We start from the raw sequence: 15,267 nt of genomic DNA, 5'->3' as shown, positions 1-15,267 counted from the left end.
GAAAATGAACCTGGCACTATTTTTTTTTAAAAGCATCTCTTTTTCTCGGTGTCATGAAGGACCATGCACGCACAGAGGCATTAATTACTGGCCTTCGGTGTGGCATCCACCGAGGACACTGAGGGCCATGGGCTTCTGAACAGCCACATCAGGCATTGTTAATTCTTTGAGGGTAACTGTAGCAAATATAAAATTATGTTTATTTGGGGGGTTGATTCATTTGGAAATATTGATTTTCACAAAATTCACTGAAATAGGTCGCTTTGTGTTGACTGGTCTGCTGTGCTTCATTCTACCACCAATAAATCAACCGATTTTTATTACAGAGGGGACTTCTAGATAATTCCCAGAACAGGCTCCAAATACACTTATTTCACTATCTCTTTTTTATTATTAATGATTCCGTTTTCTCAAGTGAAGAAAAACATATTTTCTTTCTCTATCATGTGTTTTCACATCATTCAGGGCCATGAGCTAAACATTAACAGAACTGAGACTTCACTGTGAAAGTAATATATGAATCTTACATAGACAGAATGGATTTAATTTCATAATTTGTATGGGCTTCTGGTAGTCACTGGGAATATAGACTAACAAATCTAAGGAGAATTACTACAAAGCCCCAAAGGAAATCTGACCAAAGTTCTAAGGATTTTCAAATAAAGTACAGGAGAAAAATCCAGGGTGTTTAAGAACTAAAAAAAAAAAAATTATAGAGAAAATAAGATGGTTTGCCTACGAAGAGATCTCACATAGTTTTTCTACTTTTCTTACCTCTGGTTTCTCATTATGAAGAGAAATAGCGAAAGTTGGAGTTTGGGGAACAGGCATGTGACCATGACACAGAAAAAGAAAGCATTTAATCCCAAGGGCACTTCCTAAGGAAGGACCCAAGCCATTAACCTCCAGCCAGGAAGTGAGGCGAGGAGCAGAGACAGCTGAGGAAAAGTTTGCAGGAAAAATGACTGGTTGTCCACCTGGCAGTCTAAACTTGTTTCAAAAAGAAAAAGGAAAAGAAAAAAATGGAAACAAAGTGGTCTCCAGAGCGAGTTCTAGGACAGCCTGGTCTCCAGAGTGAGGTCTAGGACAGCCTGGTCTCCAGAGCGAGTTCTAGGCCAGACTGGTCTCCAGAGTGAGTTCTAGGACAGCCTGGTCTACAGAGCGAGTTCTAGGACAGCCAGGGCTACAGAGCGAGTTCTAGGACAGTCTGGTCTACAGAGCGAGTTGTGGGACAGCCAGGGCTACAGAGCGAGTTCTAGGCCAGCCTGGTCTACAGAGCAAGTTCTAGGTCAGCCTGGTCTACAGAGCAAGTTCTAGGACAGCCTGGTCTACAGAGCAAGTTCTAGGACAGCCAGGGCTACAGAGCGAGTTCTAAGACAGCCAGGGCTACACAGAGAAACCCTGGCTCAAAATAGATAAACAAATTAGTGAAATTGATTTCATTAAAAAGCAAATAAAATGTTTGCACATGATGCTGTTTAGGTTCCTAGATACAAAGACTGGCACATAAAAAAAAAATTTTCACCCAGAAGGTGACAGTAGTCCCCCTATAATTTTTTATTACTCCATAGTGGAATTAGCGAATCTTATTTTAAATATTCCTTGTATCTTATATTACTAAATATCTTAAAAATTAAAAAAAATTTAAGAGGAACTGTACCATAGACTTCTTCAACACACACCAACCAGAAAAATCCAAAGAGTTCAAATTCAGCCCTTACATAGTGCTGCTCACGGTACGAGAGCTACGCTAGAGGTAGTGAATGGAGTATTATAGGACAATTTCACTCCAGAAATGGCAAGTGAATACAATTATTTTTTTTTGTGCAAGTATATAATTGACTTAAAGTGGAGACACACTACCAAGAAATCAAGTCAAGGTCTGCACATCTATTATTTGAATACAAGAATATTTTTTTAAAGGTTTATTTATTTATTATGTATATGGAAGAGGGTGCCAGATCTCATTACAGATGGTTGTGAGCCACCATGTGGGTGCTGGGAATTGAACTCAGGACCTCTGGAAGAGCAGTCAGTGCTCTTAACCTCTGAGCCATCTCTCCAGCCCGAATACAAGAATATTACATGTACCCTTTCTTTCTTTTTTTTTTTTTTTTTTTTTCCCTTTGGTTTTTCAAGACAGGGTTTCTTTGTGTAGCTTTGTGCCTTTCCTGGATCTCGCTCTGTAGACCAGGCTGGCCTCGAACTCACAGAGATCCGTCAGCCTCTGCCTCCCGAGTGCTGGGATTAAAGGCGTGCTCCACCACTGCCCGGTTACATGTACCCTTTCAATAAGACCTGGCTCTAACAGCAGGAAGTGTAACTGACTCAAAGACTTCATCCATTCAAGTGCAAAAATTCCATAATATAAAGAACAACCATAGATTGACAATTATTAACTCCTGGTTAAGGTTACCTTGCATTATCTGCAGATTAAATCACTTTTTTTTTTCCTTGGCTATATAATGGCATTTTTAAAACTTAAGATTCTCCTAGGATTTAGTAAGCATTTGAATTTATAATGCCCACAAACAGATCCAGCAAATTATAATGAGATCATTACATTACTCTTTAACTTTTATAAATAAATTCATGTTGTTTTGTTTTGTTGATTGGGTAGCTCATCATTAATTTTTTAATCGCCATCAAAGCCCAACAATTCAGATAGTGATCACATTACAAACCAGGGAAAAAGAGAGTGAGGAAAGTGAGTCCTTCTACTTACAGGCTTCCTCTTCGGGGGAGGCTCAGCTCCTTCTGCAAAAGAAAAGAGAAAACACACATGGGAGATGCCGCACCAGCTGAAATCATCAGGACACCAAGTCACACGTTTGGACATTCTTTATCAGACTTGACTTGGCTCTGTTAAGACACTAAAGACTTTGATGACATAATTTTATGTCAGATCCCTCCCAACACTGCTCTTGTTACACAAGAAAAGAGGTCTGAAGGGGCAGTTTAGACTATAAACAGTTTATCTGATTTTGAAGCATAAAACCATTGGACCTTCAAAAAGCAACTTGAGTAAAATACTGAGGTGAGTACTATTGTCCTGTAACTGAGCAAAGTCGGAAGAACCGGGGGACCTACCAAGACAAGAAATATATAGAAGCAGGAGAAAGTTCAGAGGATTATAATTAAATGAAAGGTGAAGTGAAAAGGGCAATTAAATCAGATTATTAAATCAGGCCAACTTACCCTCCAAGGAAACAAATTCCGGCAAAATACTATGCATACCAAATATTACACTTTGTTATTTTAAAGGGAGCCTGCAAAGGGTTTTCTTCCGGAATTACTTCTCAAAACAAATGGCATTTATTACTTAGGTATTGAAAAGTAGGTTAATGAACCTCTAAAAGGTAGCCAGACAGCCACAATTACCAGAGTGTTGATACTTCTAAAGTATGCTCTCACATTTATCTCAAATTAAGATCATTATCTACAGAATCATAGAGAGGCAAAGAAAAAAAAAAAAAAAAAAGAACCAGGCAAGTAAGCAAGGAAACCACACAACCACACACAAAATCCTGACTCAGAAGTACTTCCACCCACTACAGGAGGTCTAGAGGCCCCACTTTTGAAGGAGGATTACTTGATAGCAATAATTAAAGAATAGGAAGCCGTGAGTCAGCAACTGACTTAAACTCAAAATTCACTACACTACAAATTTAGAAGAGTCTAAATTTGGTCATTCATCCTCAGAATTCTCATTTATTTGGCGTCCTCCAGAAGCTCAGCATTCTCTTTGCAAAGGTATTTCCTCCGGCTTCACACCCACCTTGTCTGTCCTCTATTTCTATTGGCTCCTGGATGTTTGTCCAGGACAAGGGCCTCAGACATCACTTCTAAATAGTGCAATTTACTGTAGCACAGCCTACAGAAAACGGCCTTGAGGGCAGAGGAGAGGCCAGGGAAGATGTGTGACATGGGCTTTAGACATGAAGGTGTGTCCCTATGGAATTACCATCCATATCTCTGGTATTTTGAGAAAGGAAGCACCCTCCTCCCACACAACCAACAATTTCTGTTTGTTTTTACATTTTCCCCCATTAAATCCTTGATTGTCCCCCCAAGAAATTATAGTGTTTGCTAACGCTGACTTCTTGTTTCTGAAAGGGAAATGCCCCTTCATTAACCGATGACCACAAGTGTCTTTAACCAGGATAGTCTCCTCAGGGGCTGAAATGCACACAGAAAACCAATGAGCAACTTTCTGTATATGAATCGTTGATTAAGCAAACACTAGAAATGAGTTTTGTATTTGGGCTCCCCCTGCCTCACAGGACTCTCTAAAAGTCATACTTCATCAGATTGTGTCTCTTAGGAAAGAACTGAGATTCCTCACACAGCAAAAGGCCTAGAGTGCAGCAAGTCACCATTGTTGTGGCAGAAACTTAGAGGGCATAGATGATACCAGAGGCGTTATTAGTAAGAGCAAGCAAGTAATAAATCAGATGGTACATCAACTACATATGCAATAGAAGACCTGGAAGACGGAAGAGGAAAAGGGCCAAGTGGGTAACCATGGTTCAATCAACCATATTCCCTGAAATGACCCGATCATAAACTGGCTGTTTTGGCTCTTGGAAAAAGCTGCTGAAATAGCAAGATAAGGGGATAAAAGCCGACCCTGTTTTTAATCAGAAGCCTTGCCAATGGGCCTGGAATTACGAGTTCTAAATAAGCAGAAAGGTTATAGTGGCCCACACAGCTCCCCTGCCCCACAGGATGGAGCCTGAGCTTCCAACATGAGGAACGGGGGACATTTCACACAGGCCACTGTCAGCTGACCTGAAGCCACCATGCTAACTGAACTGAAGGAGCTAATCCACCTGTCGGCTTGAATGTCAGGCTCGGGATGGGAAACTCAATTTGGTAGCAAATTGGAATCAGATGTGATGGTAATAAAGTGAGAGAAATGGATGTGCCTTGGCCAAGACCTTGTGAACAGTGGCTGCCCGAGTCTGCAAATACCAGGGGGGTCAGCAATTGCAGGCTGAGCAGGGAGCAGCTACTGCCCTAATGTACGGAGCCTACGTGCTAATAAATCAGCACAGGTCGGACATAAACGAACAGCATCAAGGCATTTTACTGCCTAAGCCCCCATGGTCCTCCATGTATGTGTCTTCATTTGATTTCCTTAATGTCAGCATAAGGTCACTAACACATACTTAGAAAATTAGATAAGATGCGTGGTATTGGCCCAGGCCATAAACCAAAGCTAGAATTTGGTATATAGGGAATATGTGTTAAAAGCTGTATTAAGTAAGAACTGGAAGTGGGAGAAAGTGGGATATAAAGGAAATGAAGGGGCAAGAAGCATCTATCTCAACTAAATATGTTTATTAATTATTCCAGATTAAGAACATATTTTAAAAGATTAAAGTTCTAAAAAATTATTTTTGTGGATACCGATTACTCAGTGACTTTGTTTAGGCTTGTTTTTGTTTGTTTATTTGGTTGGTTTGTTTTGAGATAGGGTCTGGGGTTGTAGCCCAGGCTGGCAATCCTCCTGCTCAGCCTCTCAAGCGCTGGGATTATAGGCCATGAGCCACCACACTTGTTCTCGGGGGCTTAGCATATTTTAGAATGCTAGTTATCACTATTTTTTTCATCCGTTCCTTATTCCCTTTCTAAGAATGTTAAATAGATATGGTGAAAATGAGTATGAAGTACAAATAATCTTTTCTGAGACTTGACTTGTCTTGAGATCTCTTGATAAGATGGAGAGTGGGAATGCACAATGTGCATACACATAACCCCAGGACTAAGAAGGATGGGAGGATGGGGAATGAGGATGTCTTGATCCACACTGGGCTACAGCAAAACCCCTACTTCAAAGAGAGAGAGAGGACAGAGAGAGACAGAGGCAGAGACAGAGAAAAGGCTGACAGACTGAGTATACCAAAATGTCCTCAAATTTAAGAAGAGAAGCCATGCAGAATTCAGGATGACAGGAGAAGTCCAGTGAGTGAGTGTAAAGCCCGTACCAGCCAACTGTGGCCTCTAATGGGGGAGGGGGGGAGGGGAATGGCTTGCTATGCTCATGAAGACAGCAAACTGCAATGTTATATATGTCTAAGAAGTTCTCATAGGTGTAATTTAAAAAAAAAACATTTATAGCGTTAAAGTTTTGGGCAGCTATCTATACACAAAGTAACACCACTAAACACCCCACATGTATTTAGAAAATTTCTGAACTATTCTTTTAAGAGATCAGTAAATTGATGCCATGCTAGTAAATGGAGATATGCAGGGATCCAAGTGGTATTGTAGACTACCCCCTCCACCAAGTGTCAGCACTCAATTCACCTTCTCTTGGTGGGGGGGCTAGATTTAATGACTCTAGTGACTCCCTCCCAGGAGCATCTGGCAGACACCTCCTTGACCAAACAATCATTCAGCATCACAGGGGCAGGCCTTGCTGACATCAAATACCCTCTGATTGAGGATAAGATCACTTCACACTTTGGTTGTCTTCCTAAAATTCCATAACTCAACTCCATTGTCCTTTTGAAAAAGCATCATGCACTCATAAAGAGAGCTATCCCAATGCCTGTAAAACAAAGCTCAGAAAAATGTAAGGGAATGGAAAAGAAACCCCCAGAGATCAGAGAACACTAATGAAGCAGGATGGCTACATGTATTGTAGACTCTTGGCTTGGATCCTGGATCAAGAATGTTAGTTCACAGCCCAGTGATAAAAACACAGTTGAGCAGGGTGCAGGATGAAGTCACCAAGGATTTAATCCCAGCACTTAGGAGCCAGAGGCAGGTGAATATGAGTTCCAGGCCAGTCAGAGCTATGCAGTGAGACCCTGACTTCAAAAACCAACCAACAAACTTACGTCTGTAGTTGACTTTTTTTTTTGGTTTGGTTTGGTTTTTTGAGACAGAGTTTCTCTGTGTAGTTTTGGTGTCTGTCTTGGATCTTGCTCTGTAGACCAGGCTGGCCTCAAACCCACAGAGATCCGCCTCCCAAGTGCTGGGATTAAAGGCCATGTGCCACCACCTCCCGGCTCGTGGTTGAGTTTTTAGCAAAGCACCAGTGTAACTTTCCTAGTCCTGACAACTATATTAAGGTTATGTACCATGCTATGTTGGCATTTGAGAGAGCTGGAAAAAGGACAGACAGGAATTCTCTGAACTGTCATCTTCTATAATTCTAAAATTATCCGCCCCCCATATACACGTAAATTAGATGGGGGATAATGGGGATGGTAGAGGAAAGGATGAACAAGTAATTATTAAAATGCTCAAGCTTGTTTGAAGGCTTTATTTAATCCTATGATTTATAAAGCTACAGACATGGTCTAAGTGAGAGAAGACTGTGTAGAACTGGCAATGAAGAGGCATGAGGTACTTACATATGAAGAAGGTGTCTACACTGTACGAAAGAGCTGGATGTGGGCCATAAAAGGAAACATACAGAGGAGTCAAAATTAGGAGCCCTAGGTACACAGTGTTTGATGGAAGAGAAGCTCGGCATCAATGTGTGATCAAGACTGTCCATGTGGGGCTATCACACTGAAGTGTCTGCAGAGGAAGATGGATGGATGAATCTGGGTTCAAGAAAGGGGCTGGAACTAGAGACAGGCTGCGGAATCCTCAGCACATACGATGGTACAGAGAGCAATAAGCCTGGGGTGGAGAGGGCCGGTAAGAGAGAAGAGTCGGAAGAAGCAGGTGAGATGGACAGGACACAGTCCCATGGAGAAGCATGAAGGAGGTCCCACACTAGCAGAAGCTGGGTCTCTTCAAAGCAACAGAAACTGAAGGGAGCTGACATGTAAGGATTCGGTGGGTCACAGACAACACTTTCTATCGCAACAAGATGACCGAGCAGACAGTGTCAGAACCTGGAAGTTCAAGTCCGAGAAGACGATGGGTAATGCACCTGGAAGGGAAACGTGTCAGACAGCGCCTCCTGCAGGTTGCACCTTTAACTGTCCCACACCTTTATCTCACAGCTTGTGGCAGCTTCCTACGTTGTAAGGCTGCCTCGGGGCCTCTTGCTCCAGCGGGCAAGTGGGCAGTAAAGAGGAATATGAGCTTCTGTCACCATCACAAAGAGAAGCAGGGCCAAAGCCAACAAATTCATGTCCAGGGAACTCCTCCAAGACGGAGGTGGGGAATTGAAGACTGTGCAGCTTGCTTCTCCCAAACCCTGAAAACAAACAAAACGGCAATGACCGGAACAAACTACCTCCCAGAACCTTCCAGAAAGGAGGAGGTCCCATGTCCCTGTGGTCCCTGCTACTCTCTTCCCTTGGTCCTAGCATTTTCATCTTGTCACTGAGGGTTATGACCTGTGCTGGCTCCTCTCTCTCTCTCTCTCTCTCTCTCTCTCTCTCTCTCTCTCTCTCTCTCTCTCTCTCTCTTCTCTCTCTCCCTCTCTCTCTCTCTCTCCCTGTGCATTTAGGGAGAGTCCCAAAAGCCAGGATGTGCACAGCAGCGACCATGCCAGGCCATACATGGGGCCATATGAGGTGGAGGACAAAACAAAATACAATCTATTTAAAAGCTACTCAGGGAAACAGACCCAGACTCACAATGAACAAAGAGGTCTCAGCAGGTGCAGGATTGCGCAGTCTAACCTGGATGTGCGCATGCTAACGGGGAGAGAAAGTGACAGGGATGAAGTCATTCTGCTCAAGGGGAAGTTCTGAGCACTGGTTGACTTGGCTGAAGCAGGGATTCTGAAACCTGACTACACATTAATGTCACCCGGGGAGCTTTTAAAACTGCCGGTGCCTAAGCACCACCCCTGGAGAGCCAGAGAGAGGGGAAAAACTGTTTGTAGCAATTGTTTATTAGAGGTTAGTTATTTTAAATCCCTTTAAAGACTACTAGTTTACATAAGCCTTTTACCTTAGGAGATTTTCTTTTCCTTTAGGGAACATTAATCTCCTAGGCTGTCGTTGCGGTAGTGAGAACTAAGCTGTGATGTTGTTTCCTGTGTGGGCAGGAAGTGGCACAGGAGAAAGACCTCTGTCACTCTAATGGTCACTGTGGCACCATTCTCCAGCAGGATGCTCACTGCCAAACACAGTGGCACAGCAGGCCGGGGTGGGGTCACCCAGAGGTCAGCTCTCCTAAAGGAATGCTTGGGTCACTTTCTTGACTCTGTCACCAAGGTCTTGAAGGCAGAGGACAGAAAGGCTTGTGTCATAGAACTAACTGCATCTCACACAGTACTTCCTTCTGAACCTGAGCAGAAGGCAAAATTGGTTCCTGACCCTTGAAAGCTTCAGGAAACTGCCCCGGAAGCCAACAGTTTTCTGCTTGAAGAAAGTAAAGCTGGAAAAAGTAGGAGATCTTCGTAGAAGTTTAAACGCGTACACACGTTGACCTAGAGCACACCTGTGAAATCCAAAGGGAACGGAGGCAAGCACAGGGTCCCAAAGCAGCCCCTCACTTCTTGAAGGATCTATTTCTCTTTTTCTGTCTACAGTTATAAAGCCAACTGGCTGTCTGGACAGGATGCCAAACATTGCTGTCAAAAAAGTCCACAGGAGACCAGCAACTGGCCAGAGGAGTAAGGCCATCAGATAACAGCTGAAAAACTAAACTGAGGGCCTGTGCACTGGGGTATCAGTACTTGCTACGTAAGCACAAGAACCTGAGTGTGGATTCCCAGTATTCACCTAAGGAGCCAGGTGTAGGCACACACCCCCTAACCCCAACACAGTTGGGGGTGGAGACAGCAGAATCACTAGGACTTGCTAGCTGCCAACCCAGCTCCAGGCTCAATGAGAGACCCTGTTTCAAGGGGTAAACGTGGTGATAGAGCAGGATACCCAATGTCCTCTCTGGCCTCAACTCACATGCACAGGCTTACACACACACCTCCACATAACACACATAACTAACACACACACACACACACACACACACACACACACACACACACACACACACACACACACCATCCAGTACCATTTCTCCACCTATATCCATTGTGACAAAAAAAAAAAAGAGGATGTTAGAACACTTTCCATTGGTACAACAAAATACGTTTGGTGGAGTAATTCTTAACCATAGGGGTTTGTGTAGCTCACAGTTTGGGAGGCTGGGGATCCAAGTGAGAACACCTCTGGCCTCATGGATGCTAACAGTGGCTAGAGCATGTGCAGAATAGAATGCATGGTGAGACAGAAAGCCAGAGGGACTCGGGGCCAGGATAACTCTTTATAATAACCCGCTCATGTAGGACCCAAGATCCCATAAGAGGGGAAGTAACCCCTCTTGCAGATGGCATCCTGCGTATGACCACACCACCCTGAACACACGTTATCTCTGTGAGCACAGCATCCCTGATGATGACCTAATGACTTCCCAGGCGGTTCTACCTTTTAAAGGTCTCCTCTTCTCTACATACTGACATGCCAAGGACCTAGCTTTCAAGACATGAACCTTTGGGGAACACACCAAGAAACCATATCTCAAACCACAGTAAGTATGCCAGAGAGGTGACGTGAGAGGTTGAGAGAAGGGTGACGAATGAAAATACAAGCAAGGGGATGTTGCAATGATGGTGAGGAGGAGAAGGAAGAGAAGGAGGAGGAAGACCTGCCCCTAGTACAAGTGAAAGGGACATTTTTAAAAAGTATAACTGAAGTTATTCACTGTGGCTCTATAAATTCGGTTACTGTGAAGGCAAAAAATCTTCTGCCAAGGGTGAAGACAAGGGCACATTTGGGGATTAAAGCACACGAAATGGGTTTCTTTTATTCAATCACACACACTTTAGTAAAGGTTGACATGGCAGAGGCCATGCCAGCTCTGGGGATAAAGGACTTCACTCGGTGTAAAATGCAGTGTGAAAAGGCGTGGGATACAGGAGGGCTCTTCAATGTATGCAACAGCAAAGGGTGGGATGCTGGGTTTCCTCTGAGGAGGGTCAGCACGGCTCCCCTGTTATAAATGACGGCAACTTCTGATGGAACCAACACAGCCCTTAGCCTCTAAATGGTTCTCAATCTGGGGGTTGAACGACCTTTCACAGGGGTCGCCTAAGACCATTGGAAAACACAGACATTTACATTACGATTCACAACAGTAGCAAAATTACAGTTATGAAGTAGCAATGAAAATACTTTTATGGTTGGGGGTCACCGTAGCTTGAGGAACTTTATTTAAAGGGTCGCAGCATTTGGAAGGTTGAGAACCACTGCTTTAGAAGCTCTGACTAAATTAAATAAGTAGCAAAGCTCATTTTCCTTGACCAAAGTAATGAGTTGAGAGGTAACATGTGGCCCAACCTGGGTAAAGTAGATATAAAACGATGTTTGCTCAGGGAGCCCGGAAAGAAGTTCACGAGCCTTATCCAAGAGAGTGAGCAGGAGAGGTAGGGAGCTCGTGATGGGCATCAAAGGTGCATGGGGAAGATGGGGAGAAATAAGGCACCAGGTGACCCTTGTGAAACATCTAGTCTTGCATATTTTCTGGATACATGAACCAAAGAAGTCTATTGTTGCTTAAACCAGTTGTGTTTTGTTTTGATGATTCAAAAATTTCCAAGTGACACAATACTCTGCTTGTGTCTGCTTCACCTGCTCCTTCTACTGTAAGGTCTGGGCACTGGCTAGGCAGGGCCAGGACTGGCTGATGAAGTACTGCAGGGAGGCAAGGTCCAGTGCAGGATGGGTAGGGGTGAACCCTTAGAATGCTTGGGAAGTAGAGAGGAAAGAAAACTCAATAGGACAGAGTGCAAAGGCAGGGGTGTAGCCACATTGGGGACTGTGTTCAAAGGGCTTGCATTTATCCTGTATGCAAGGAGGACTCCATGGAGCACTTCAACAGGAAAAGATGGCCAGGTGACATGTTAAAAAAGCTCCACTCCGGCTGAGCGGTGGTGGCACACGCCTTTAATCCCAATACCCTGGAGGCAGAGCCAGGCGGATCTCTGTGAGTTCAAGGCCAACCTGGGATACAGAGTGAGTTCCAGGAAAGGCACCAAACTACACAGAGAAACCCTGTCTCAAAAAACCAAGACAGCTCCACTCCAGCATTAGGGTGTTGCATGGCTCACAGATGGCAAACGAGCGGGGACATCCTAGAGGCTTGTTCTAGGATCCTGGGAGCAAGGCTGAGCACCAGGACCAAGGATGAGGAAGAGAAAGGCAGGCAGTAGGGAGGCAGGTTAAAGACAGGACTGAGCACACAGCATCGCAGGGATGTGAGAAGACATGCTTGGCTTCGGGGAAAGTCAGAAGAGCCATGATGGATAAGGACGGGGTGCTACCCAGAGAAGAGGAGACGGGGCTTCTGATGTAAAAGCACAGAGGGCTTTCAGAAGAGAAAAACTGGAAATCTGAAATGGATGAGGGAACAGTAAAACATGTAAATTATCAACAGGGTTCCAGAGCACAGGAACAGGGATAGAGCTGCAAAGGAGGAAACCAGCAAAGCCAGTATCCCGGGCTTGGATGAAAAGTTAGCATCCATCATGACAAATTCCTTTTCCACTCTACAGTTTCATGTAAACGGTAGGTACTGTGTGTCTATACTAAACTCAGCTACATCACAAATGTAACGGTGGCCTCTGACTTACTGCAAGTGGACAAACACTGGCCCGTTTAATCATCGCCATAATTCCTGCTTCACCAATGAAGGGATGGTGGCAAATGTCTCAGTGTGTCCTTAAATCCACACCTGCCTAGTCCAGGGAACAGAAAGTGTCCTTCTTTAACTAGGGCACAGCTGGGTGTATTTGTACCAGTCTCCCCTCATGTCACCTTCTAAGGGGCTTCAGAGTGGCTAGCACCCTGCCAGTATCTGTCTGAAATGAGAGGCACAACTGACTTGGGCAGCTTCTTCTTCTAAGCAAATTTCACACTTAAATTGCTTTTACAGACTCTGATTTTATCTGAAGCACAGTCCTGCAAGCATGTTACTTTTAACGCTGACTTTTCTCCAGCAGAAAAGGCGTACGTAACACACCAAATCATCAGCTAACCCTAAGTAAATGAGCAAGCGAAACAAGCTTCCTTTCCAATCACTTACTGTGGTTTGGGATACTTCCTAGCGGATTATGGCCTTGATGTCAAAACATCAAGCTTGGGAATCAGGCACGTGTGCTCTCAGTATTACCAAAGAGACGTCCACTGGAGGGTTCAGTTCACAGGCGTCTCTGCGGGGCTTGGCTGACAATAACGGACACATATGTGATTAGCAGCTGCACTTCACTGAGTGTTTACCATGTGCCAGGCAATGTGCACACACCACCTCTCAGTTAACAGCTTCGAACCCGCACTCATTGCCTACATGGTGTGCTCAATTTCCCCAAGAACAAAAGAACTCTTTCTGGGGAAAATGTTCACATCAACTTTAAAAGTTACGAAAACTAGTTTGGGTCATTTTGGAAAATCCAGCTTTTGAAATAAAAGAAGCTACAATAGAAAAAAATTAGACCCATCGAAGTTAATGCTTTAAAGACGTATTGATCCTGTTGGGGTGATGGCCCACTGGAGCACAAGGACCTGAGTTCAGTCCTCAGAACTCATGTAAAAAAGCCCCAGATGTGATTGATATACTTATAATCCCTGAGGAGGTAGACAGGGCTTACTGACCAACCAGACTGGCCCATTGGAACTGTGAGGTCCTTTCTTAAAAAGAAAAAGTGGATGGTATCTAAGGGACATCATCTGAGGATATCTCTGGCTTACACACACACACACACACACACACACACACACACACACACACACAGAGAGAGAGAGAGAGAGAGAGAGAGAGAGAGAGAGAGAGAGGTGGGGGAGGAGAGAGAGACATGCCCACATCACACAAGCAAAGGAAACTGATCATATATAAAAAGACAAACTTAAAGAAACAGCTTTAGTCCAACCCAAGGCAATGCTACACAGGGCCCTGAAGAACCTCAACCTCCTCTGCCTCCTTTACAGCCCAGTTTCCTGAACTACAAAACAAGGTTCGTACAACTTATCCCAGGGCACATTCAGAACCACAGCAGTGTTCTCATGCTTCCAACACCCTAGACCCCAGCCCATCCCACCTAAATATATGCTCGGACTCGCTGAGGGAGGCAGGCAGGGCACAAAGGGCCTAGATAACATGGGTCAAGGTCATGAGCAACAGTTGGTCCGGAGACTTGAACCTGGCCAGGATTTAGTGAAGGCTCCAGCAAAGACACACCCAGTTATTCCATTAAGAGGGACACCCCTCTGCCTGGACATCAAAACACCAATGCAAGATGCTGAACGTAATTGCTTTAAAGACAATGCATATTGGAAGTTCCTTCAGCATCTGTATAAAATTAAGGTCACTGTGAACAAGGTCTGCCTTCTTTCTGTCGTTACAACAGACTTATGAAGCCTTTCTGATAAACAAGCGTATCAACCCTGCCACTTAACTGTGTTTCTTGCTCCTGGGGCAAGCCTCTGACCCACAGTGAGCGGAGATAAAAAGGCCACACTACACAGCTGTGCTCCACAAGGTCCCACAATGCTTTCAGGTCTTCCATCCATTACCAGCAAATTACAGTCAAGTCAAAATATTGATCTGCAAACCCCTATATGGGAAGAAAGTTACCATCGACTTTTATTGCTTACTGTTGGGTCCAATTCTCTGGAATCAATAAAAGCTACAATGTTCATAAGCTTCTAAAAAGAGAGTTAATATAGTGGATATGAGACACCTTTTAGAATCATTATAAATCTATAGGATTCTACATCAGCACTGTGGCAAGCATCTTCAGCGTTCAAAAGCCTTATTTGATTTCAAAGTCTTCTCATTACCCAGGAAAATGCCCTGGGAAAGAAGTGAATATCAATGCCAGGGAATGAAAATAGAAGCAATTAGAAAGAACCCTGCCAGGCAGAACCTCCCTTTCACCTTCGGGTCTCTCTCATTTATCCACACCCAAATCACGGCCCCACCCACAGTGGAGTACTCATCGCCGGGGTCACTTTTTAAACGGCTATATCTCAAGTGAGACTTCAGACCAGTTTTGCTGACACTGGATTCCAAGCCCCATCGGGGAAGACCAGCTTGCCGGTAGTGTTTTTAATAAACAACACTTCAACTGCTCCTAATATAAAGAATCAATATCCTTTTATGAACTGATTTTTAAAAATCAGATAGTAATTCAGAGATTCCATTAAAATTACAGACAACCGTAATACAAAGAGAAAAAGGCTTTTTATGGAACTCGGAAGCAAGGCAGGATGAGACTGTCTGACCAGACCAGGGACAGAGGGTTTACTCTGGTGAGATGAATCATTTTTATTTACTAAGGGGACCTCT

General features: G+C 44.0%; 1 protein-coding gene across 5 annotated transcripts in view; it reads right to left on the bottom strand.

Annotated features, from left to right (window-relative positions):
• Positions 1-15,267, bottom strand: part of Mast4 (microtubule associated serine/threonine kinase family member 4) — a 594,548-nt gene that overhangs the window by 276,799 nt on the left and 302,482 nt on the right. For all 5 annotated transcript variants that reach the window (XM_042261716.2, XM_076552170.1, XM_076552171.1 and 2 more), the window contains one exon: positions 2,726-2,757. In XM_042261716.2, the coding sequence (XP_042117650.1) occupies positions 2,726-2,757 (32 nt within the window). The remainder of the gene's footprint in view (positions 1-2,725; positions 2,758-15,267) is intronic.

The sequence above is a fragment of the Peromyscus maniculatus genome, chromosome 15 (assembly GCF_049852395.1).
Source record: "Peromyscus maniculatus bairdii isolate BWxNUB_F1_BW_parent chromosome 15, HU_Pman_BW_mat_3.1, whole genome shotgun sequence".
NCBI classification, from domain to species: Eukaryota; Metazoa; Chordata; class Mammalia; order Rodentia; family Cricetidae; genus Peromyscus; species Peromyscus maniculatus.
This window is presented reverse-complemented; position numbering and strand designations above follow the sequence as displayed.